Genomic DNA, 8,909 nt, shown 5'->3' on the forward strand with positions numbered 1-8,909 from the left:
CGGCTGGTGAGCTCCCGGCACGGCTCCTGGCACGTACCACACTCGACAAATCGATCTTCAATCTTCACTGTTTGGCGAGTTCCGCGAGGGCTGCCCGCCGGACCAGCCGGGCCTGCGGCAAAGCGGGTGGGGCCGTAGGACCCCCCAGCCCTCCTGGGCCCCTGGGCGCCTGGGCCCCGGGCTCGGCGGGTGGCGTGGGGGGCAGCTGCAGCCACGGGCACCCCATCACGCTCTCCCTCTCCCGCGCAGTGTTCATCTGCAGCTTCATGGTGGCCGCCCCCGTCTTCGGCTACCTGGGGGACCGCTTCAACAGGAAGGTGATCCTCAGCTGTGGCATCTTCTTCTGGTCCGCGGTCACCTTCTCCAGCTCCTTCATCCCCCAGCAGGTGAGGCCCGTCGGGCTTCCTTCCCGCCGTCCCCGCCGTCCCCGCCGTCCCGCCGCGCGCCCCGCTCCCTCCAGGGCCGCCGACTCTCAATGACTGTCCTCGTCCGGGCTGGGGTGGCAGCCTCTGCTGGAGCCCCAGGCCTCTGTCTTCCAAGTGCAGTGGGCTGAGCGGTCTCGGGTACTTTCGTAAGCGGGTCATGCAGACAGGGACGGCCTTCCCCGTGCTGGCCGGAGCCGGGGGACCTGGAGCCCTGCGTGGCCTCCTCTTTCCGAGCTGCCTCTGATTCAGGGAGGAGGCAAGGGACAGCAGAACCCTCCGGTCTAGGAGTCAGGGCCCTCTGGTTCTAGTCCGAGCTCTGCCGCCATCTTGCTGTGTGACTCCGGGAGAGTCACTGCACCTCTCTGTGCTTTGCACAGTTTGCCTTTTTTTTGTTTTTAAGTAAACTCTGTGCCCAAGTTGGGGCTCGAACTCATGACCCCGAGGCCAGGAAACGTGTGTTCTACTGACTGACCCACCAGGCGTCCCGTACATAGTTTGCTTTGTCCAGTAACCAGCTGACTGCTCGGGTCGGAGTTCAAGGGCGTCCGGCATCACCTCCACGTAAGAAAGATGTTTGTCCACCAGCCGCCACGGTCCTGGGTCTGAACGTCCCGACTCTGTGGTCCCTTCGGCCCTGTGACCCGGAGAGCCTGAGTCTCTACGTCTGAGGAACGGAAGGAATTCTCAGCTTGAAGTTTCATTGCGCCCAGAGCCTGGAACGTGGCGGGTTCAACAAACCACAGTTTCTGTTCTCTCTTCTGCGAGGGAGACACGCTGCTTGGAGGCAGTGAGTTCCCGTCACTGGGCGTGTTCCAGCAGAGGAAGGACACGAGCATGGCAGTTGCCGAGGAGGGGGACAGAGGAAGGGAGAACCAGGGTCTGTCTTCCGGGAGCTTTCAGCCTCGGGCATAAAGGAGAAGAGCCTTTCCCTGTCCGCGGGAGCACGCAGGCTGGGCGTGGGAAGATGGGGTGGGGGCCCCACATTCACAGCCCTCATGACGTGCAGAGGGCTGAGAGTTCTCACCGAAGAGACAGCGGTCTCTGGAAATCCATGGGGCCACGGAAGGCTTCCTGGAGGAGGTGGCATTTGAGCTGGAAAGGCAGGCAGGGAGGTGAGGCTTTTTGGTGGGTGGGATAGGCAGAGGGCACAACCCACGGCAGCAGTAATGGTGGGGTGTGTGGGCGGGTCCCCAAACAAGGAGAGTGTTTCGGCCGGAAAGGAAGGCAGGAACCAGGCCATGGAGAACCTTGGATGCCTCGTTAGAGGGTCTGGTCTCCGTCCTGAGGGCAGGGGTGAGTCACGGACACGGACCAGGAAGAGGCCGGAGAAGAGGTGGAAATCCAGCAGGTTTGGGGTACAACTTCTTGGAGGAGGATCAGGTGCTGGTGGGCTCTGGGTCATGGTCAAAAATGGGGCCTGGACCAGATGCCTCCTGGGGGGCCTTTGGGCCCTGCCCTGTCCCTGGCCAGGGCCCTGCTCCTCGGACCCGCCGTGCCACTTCTGGGATGAAGCTGTGAGTCCGGGACCGCCATGCCGGCAGCTCTGGGGGTGCAGGAGGGTGGGCGGAGGCGGACGGACGGGTCACCCCAGCTTGTGGACTCACTGCACTCCCAGTCCGAGCCCCATGGAGGTTCTCCATGGCCTTGGCGGTTTGATTCTGAAGTCGATTTGGCAAAAGAAACGCCCAGGAACAGCCAAGAACCCGGTGAGAAGTGACCGTGGAAGGGGCTCACCCCGTCGGTCCCCACGGTGCGCTCCCCTCACCCACACAGCGGGCCGACAGAGACGCCCTTCCCGCGGGGGCCCAGGCTCGGGGACCGGTGCGCCACACGCGGCTCGGGCAGTGCTGGCAGTCCGTCTGGATGGAAGGTAGACCGTCTTGCAAAATCAGTTCCAGACAGATGAAAATAGAGTGGAAAGCAGAGTATGAAAGTCCAGAACCATAAATCTGCGTGAGAAGGCCGAAGAACCCGGCAGGACCGCGGGCAGAGGGCGGAGAAGGCCACGACTCCAGGAGGAGCTGGTGCCCGACTCCTGTCCCCGGGGAAATGCAAATCGCAGCGACGATGAGATGCCGTTTCACACCCCTCCGATGGGCAGCGGTTGGGAAGGCCGCTACTACCAAGTGTGATCAAAGCTGCCACGGGCGCGGTGACGGGGCCCCTCCGGAGAGCAAAGCGCCAGGATTCCGCGGAGCCTGCCACGTGCACCCCAGCCGCCTGCACGCCCGGGAGAGCAACCTCGGCCCGTGGACATGGCGCGGCACGGCGCTCGCGAGGGGCTCGGAGCAGGAGGGGGGACACGCAGGACGAAGCAAGTGCGTTCCTACAGAGAGACTCGGCAGCGGAACCGTGAACCGCATCTGCGTCGAGCCGTGCGGATGGGCTTCCGGAATGCGTGAAGGGGGGCAGGGTGAAGTGTGGGGCAGGGGCACGGGACAGACACTTTGGGGTGTGCGTTTTGAATGCACACGGGGGACGCGGGCCATCCGGTGTCAGGTGTGTGGGGACGAGGTGGGGCCGTGGCGCGAGGGAGTTGCCGTGTCACGGGTTTCCGGGGGCGGCATGGGACGGCCCCTGCACTCTCGTGCCAAGGACAGTGAGGAAATCTGAGACCCAGCAGACGGCACATTAGGGAGCACCGTCATCGTCTCGGATGGGGCAGGCCTTCCCGAGCGAGGTGCGCAGTCCAGAGGCCAGCGGGGGCCATCGCCGGGCCGGAGAGCGTCGGGTCACACAGACCCCGCGATCAGAGTAGAGGGAAGGAAAGTGACAAACGACACTCGTCACGTATGTCGTCAAGGGTCCAAACGCACGATCCCTAAATGCTCGTAGAAATCAGGACAAGACAGCCAGCCAGCAGCAAAGTAGGTGAAGGCACTGGGCAGCGGAGCCCCAGAGAGAGGGGCTGCGCCGAGGGTGTGGGGGACACAGAGACGGAGACGAGGCGTGGGGCTGGACGGGCGTCCGGCGCTGCAGGGGGCGGGCCTGGATGGAGACGGGCGGACGGAGGGAGGGAAGTGGGAGACCCGGAGGAGGGCAGCGTGTGGGCGAGGCCGGCCGGATGGGTGGTCAGGGTGGGGCCGGGGAAAGATGACCGGCCGGGTTCTCAGGCCCTGGGCAGCCGGGGGGATGGAGGGGCTGGGTCCACATCAAAGGAGAGGACCCCTGGCAGCTGGCACGGCCCCTCCCTGCCCGGCTCAGCTGGGCTTCACTCTTTGATGTGTGTGTGTGTGGGGGGGGGTGAGCACGGAGCCCACCGGCTGCCTGGCCTGGGGGTGAGGGGGGCCGTGTGGCTCCCGAGGTGGGGCAGGGCCCAGGCAGGAGGTCTTGCCCTTGGGGGGAGGCAGGGCAGACACCGGGGGTCCGTCTGGGCCACACGCGTGGCCGTCTCCCTGCAGCCCTCCCGGCCAGGGCAGCTGGGGCCCGGCTCAGCCGCTGCCCGCTGCCCCGGCCTGGACACTGAGGGGAGCCCACGTTGTGTGCCCTCCCGCAGCACTTCTGGCTGCTGGTCCTGTCCCGGGGGCTGGTGGGCCTGGGAGAAGCCAGCTACTCCACCATCGCGCCCACCATCATAGGCGACCTCTTCACCAAGAACACGCGCACGCTCATGCTGTCCGTCTTCTACTTCGCCATCCCGCTGGGCAGGTGAGGGCCCCTCTCCCCAAGGCTGGGGCTCCATGACCCAGCCATGTGGCGGCCATCCTCGGGGCCACGCCGGCTGGGGGCCGGGGTGGGGGGCGGACGCTGCCTCACACAGTGGTGGGCACCCCCCGCCCCTCCTGTGGCCTGACCGCGCCGTCTTCTCTGCAGTGGCCTGGGTTACATCACGGGCTCCAGCGTCAAGCAGGCGGCCGGAGACTGGCACTGGGCCCTGCGGGTAAGGACGCCGCCGACCAGCCCCCGCCCAGGGTCCGCAGGGACTCGCCCCCTGAGACCAGCGTACTGGGGGCGTTGGGGAGCTGGGCCCGTTGGGACCGGACGAGGGGGACGGCCTCCCCGTGTGTCTGCACGCTCCGGGTCTGCGAGGGCGCATCCCGCTCCGGCCCAGCCCCGGGTCAGCAGGGGCCCAGGTGACCTCTGCGTGGGGGCCCCCGGGGTCTGGAGCCCCTTCCTGCCCGGAGCGAGGGTTCAGGCGCGTCTGCCAAGGCCCCAGGATGGCGCGATCAGAGGAAACAGAGATGCCCCGTCCTGCGGAGGAACGGAAGCTTAAGACAAAGTGTTTTTTCCTCAAAAGCAGGAAGGAAGCAGCCTCCGTGGAATTTCTTGATGGGGCGCATGTTGGGGGGTGGGGACGGGCCTGTCCAGCGGGTGGGGGGCGGGTGTCCCAGAGGCTCTGCTCCCGACCTCGGCTGCCCTCGGGGACGACGGCGTGGGCCCCTCCTGGTTAGCAGTGGGAGCCCTCCCTGGGCCCCCGGCCCCCACCCTCCTCGTGGCTCCAGAGCCGGTCCCTCTGCATGTCGGTCCTTGTCCCGTCCACACCCTGTCTTTCTGTCTTCCGCCCTTCAACTCATCCCGCAATCTGTTCGTTCTCCGTCCGTCCGTCTTCCTCCTCTCCTGGACAGCCCAGCGGGAGCCCCCGGGGAGCTCAGCCAAGAGATGACGCCCCAGGGGCCTGGGGTCTCAGCTTGTGCTCCCGCCCCACCAGGTGTCCCCCATCGTGGGCATGATCACAGGCACGCTTATCCTCATCCTGGTCCCAGCCACCAAGAGAGGCCACGCCGACCAGCTCGGGGGGCAGGTCAGGGTGCACAGCTCATGGCTCCGTGACATGAAGGCCCTGATCCGCAAGTGAGTGCAGCCGGGAGGGGTCTGGCGGGCAGGGGCCCTGGGTGGGCAGAGGACCCTCCCTGCCAGGCTGCCCACGGACCAGTGCTCCTCACCCCTGCAGCCCGAGCGCGTGGGGACAGCGGGGACAGGCTCGGGGGCCTCGCTCAGTGCCGCTGCCCCTGCCCCTCTCTAGCCGCAGCTACGTTTTCTCATCCCTGGCCACGTCGGCCGTGTCCTTCGCCACCGGAGCCCTGGGCATGTGGATCCCGTTGTACCTGCACCGCGCTCAGGTCGTGCAGAAGACGGCGGAGACGTGCGGCAGCCCGCCGTGCGGGGCCAAGGACAGGTGCGGCCGGCCGGGGGCGCGGGCGGTGGTCCCCCTGCCCCGGCTCGCGCCCCGCCCCCCACTGACCCCGGCCCCCTGCCCTCTGTCCCCGCAGCCTCATCTTCGGGGCCATCACCTGCTTCACCGGCTTTCTGGGAGTGCTCACGGGGGCGGGAGCCACGCGCTGGTGCCGCCTGCGGACGCAGAGGGCCGACCCGCTGGTGTGCGCGGTGGGCATGCTGGGCTCCGCCATCTTCATCTGCCTCATCTTCGTGGCGGCCAAGAGCAGCATCGTGGGCGCCTACGTGAGTGCGGCGGGGGGCGCCCGCGTGGGGGGCGGGGGGTGGGCCGAGGTGTGGGAAGCGCAGTCCGGCTCGCGGGGCTCCTTCCCGCGGGGAGGCCCTTGTCGGCTGCCCGCCCTTTCCCTTGCTCTGTCCGGGGCCCTGGGCGTCTTTCCGAGCCGCCAGCCTGCCTTGAGGTCCCTCTGCAGACTCCTGTGAGCCTGAGTGCCCAGACGTGCGGGCCCCAGGGAGGGGTGGGAAGCCTGGGGGGCTCCCTGCCAGCCCCCAGGTGGAGGGCCCTGACAGCCACTGTGGTCTCTCCTGGACAGATCTGCATCTTTGTTGGGGAGACACTGCTCTTTTCTAACTGGGCCATCACCGCGGACATCCTCATGGTGAGGCCGGCTTCTGGACTCCTGGGGCAGCTGGAGGGGGTGGTGAAGAGGTCGGAGGCTGGCAGGCCTGTGGGGGTGGACAGAAGGCCAGGCAAGCCGGGGACGTGGGCCTGGAGGCAGGGAGGGGACCCGGCTTCGGGACCCGAGAGCCGAGCCCTGGACGAGCAGGGGGATAGGCTGAGGCTGGATGGGGAGAGGGGTGTCGGCAGGCTCCGCGTGGCCGGGAGGCTGGCACTGCCAGGCTGGCCTGAGGGGGTGCTGCCTGCCAGCGTGCACCCCCCCACCCGGTCCAAGCTCCCGGGGCCCTGCTCTCCCAGCCCAGCCTGGGTCCCGGGGCCGCCTGCCTGAGAGCCCGCGGCTGGGCTGGGCGGACAGAGGCGGTGTTCACAGACCAACAATGGACGCCCAACCAGCCAGCCAGGGACAAAGGGCTGTCTGAGCAGCGGCAGGGGCCGTGTCCCTGGGAGGAACCGGGAGGGGGTGTGGCCCCGATAACTGGCAGCAGGCACTGTGGGGGGGCGATTTGGGGGGACGTCCTCCCTGCTCAGGGCCAGGAGGGGCTGGGAGAAGGGAGCGCAGGGCCTGCTGTGGGGAGAGTGGGAGCCAGCAGGGCAGGCCTCCCTGGGAGGCGGGAGGGGGATGTCACTTGGGGTCTGGGCCACACTATGGGACAGCCCAGGGGATCAGAGTCGGCCTGGCGTGGGGGGCTCCTACTGGCTTTTCTCCTCCAGGAAGCCCACCCAGCTTCACTGGGGGGCCATCCGTGGGTGGGAGTGGGGGGGTCTGACTCAGCCCTGGGCTCAGGTGGAGCCAGGCCAGCAGCAGGAGCGAGAGTGAAGGGAGGAGCGAGTCTGTGGCGCTGGGCGGGACTCCCGTGCCCGCCTCTGTCCCCGGGGGCAGCCCCAGCTGCTGGCAGGGTTTGGGTCCCAGGGAAATCCTGTCCCATTTTATTGTCACAGCCACATGACTGATCAGTGCTGGAAACGGGGCCATGAAGTCCCATCGGATCCAGCTGCCCCTCCCCCAGCCCTGTAAGGAGGGGCCCCGTGGGCTGCCCCCCCCCCCCACCGCTGCTCTGAGGCTTCGGAGGACCTGCCTAGCCTGGGGGGCTCCTGGCTCTGGGGGCAGCAGGGAATCGGAGTGAGGGTCGCCCCATGCAGGCCAGCCTGGGCCTTGCCACGTCCTCGTGGAGGGGAACCAGCATGGTCTTCGGCTCATGGGTTCCAGTCCCAGCGCTGCCGCAGCCCCCGTGTCGTCCGTGTGCCGGGCCTCCGTTCCCTGCGACCCCTGCACAGGCTCCCGGCCACACGCCCAGGGCAGAACCTCAGGCGACCTGTCCCCGGGGACCCTAGGAGTATGGGGACCCCAGGGATGAGGCCCGTGGCTGTGCCCTCTGGCGTCTGACCTGCGGCCTCTTTGCAGTACGTGGTCATCCCCACGAGACGAGCCACGGCTGTCGCCCTACAGAGCTTCACCTCCCACCTGCTGGGGGACGCCGGGAGCCCCTACCTCATTGGCTTTGTGAGTACCGGCAGCTGGGGGCAGCCTCCTGAGATGGGGGGCGCCCCCTGACCCGCTCCCGCCCCCACAGATCTCGGACCTGATCCGCCAGAGCACCAAGGACTCCCCGCTCTGGGAGTTCCTGAGCTTGGGCTACGCGCTCATGCTCTGCCCCTTCGTGGTGGTCCTGGGCGGCATGTTCTTCCTCGCCACGGCCCTCTTCTTCCTCGGCGACCGCGCCAAGGCTGAGCAGCAGTGAGTGGGCGCGGTCGGGCACCTGCTGGCGGGGGCACATGGGGTCCCCTTGTGGCCCAGGCTTGCGGGAGGGGGACAGCTGGTCCATCCATGTCCCCTGGCCACCCAGGCTTTCAGGAGGGTCCCCTGGCTGCCCAGGCTTGCAGGGCTGGGGGCTGGGTTGGGGACAGTTGGCACATGTGGGTCCCCTGGCTGCCCAGGCTTGTGAGAGGGGGACAGCTAGCAGGTCCCCTGGCCGCCCAGGATTGCTGGAGGGACCTGTCTGCCCAGCCTGCAGGAGGGGCTGTGGACGGCTCGCAGGCCCAGACTGGGGACAGGCTTTCAGGGCGGGGGGCTGAGTGGTTGGCCCGCCTCCTCTGGTTTTCTGACTTCTTTCTTCTCTCCTCTTTGCTCCTCTATCTCCTCTCCCCACCCTTGGGCTCTCCCACCTTCCCCTGGGGCTGACGAGGTCCCTGCCCGGCACGTCCGGCCAGCCGGCCCCCGAGATGCGATGTGCCAGAGCAGTGCCCGGGCCCGGCCGCCGCTGATCCACCACCTTGACCCCCGCCCGTCTCTCCCCCAGGGTGAACCAGCTGGTGATGCCGCCTGCATCTGTCAAAGTCTGAGGCCGTGAGTGCAGGCGGGCTGAGCAGCTCCTGGCAGGAGGGGAGGGGTGAGGGTCCTGGGGAATGTTCTAGAAGCAGGAGTAGCTTCTCCTGAGGCACCTCCTACCAACTCTAGGACCATGGCCATCTTCCTCTTGAAAGGTGCCCCGCGCCGACTTGCTAGGTCGGGGGGGCAGGCAGGCTCCCCCTTCCTTCCTCAGAAGGGATGAGGGCAGCGATCAGGGATGGGACTGGCAGGAACCCCTACTCCATCCGGGACTGTGCTCCCAGCCCCCGAGAACTGTGCCAGGTCCTAAGCTGACCTTCCTCTGAGCCCGGCCTCTGGGGGCTGCTCTTCCCAGCAGCCCCCCCCT

The 8,909-nt window shown here is 67.6% G+C and overlaps 1 protein-coding gene across 2 annotated transcripts in view; it reads left to right on the plus strand.

Annotated features, from left to right (window-relative positions):
- SPNS2 (SPNS lysolipid transporter 2, sphingosine-1-phosphate) overlaps nt 1–8,909 on the plus strand; it is a gene marked incomplete at its 5' end in the record, with an annotated part of 29,761 nt that overhangs the window by 19,523 nt on the left and 1,329 nt on the right. Inside the window, 10 exons of one of the 2 annotated variants that reach the window (XR_013968119.1) lie at nt 250–386; nt 3,922–4,073; nt 4,239–4,305; nt 5,074–5,216; nt 5,389–5,541; nt 5,636–5,825; nt 6,131–6,196; nt 7,619–7,717; nt 7,788–7,951; nt 8,400–8,560. Coding sequence is in view for 1 of the 2 variants with exons in the window: in XM_080825838.1 (XP_080681964.1) it covers nt 250–386; nt 3,922–4,073; nt 4,239–4,305; nt 5,074–5,216; nt 5,389–5,541; nt 5,636–5,825; nt 6,131–6,196; nt 7,619–7,717; nt 7,788–7,951; nt 8,514–8,556 (1,214 nt within the window). The remainder of the gene's footprint in view (nt 1–249; nt 387–3,921; nt 4,074–4,238; nt 4,306–5,073; nt 5,217–5,388; nt 5,542–5,635; nt 5,826–6,130; nt 6,197–7,618; nt 7,718–7,787; nt 7,952–8,399; nt 8,561–8,909) is intronic. The other variant, XM_080825838.1, reaches the window with a different exon arrangement.

Source organism: Martes martes, assembly GCF_963455335.1.
Source record: "Martes martes genome assembly, chromosome: 16".
Classification (NCBI taxonomy): Eukaryota; Metazoa; Chordata; class Mammalia; order Carnivora; family Mustelidae; genus Martes; species Martes martes.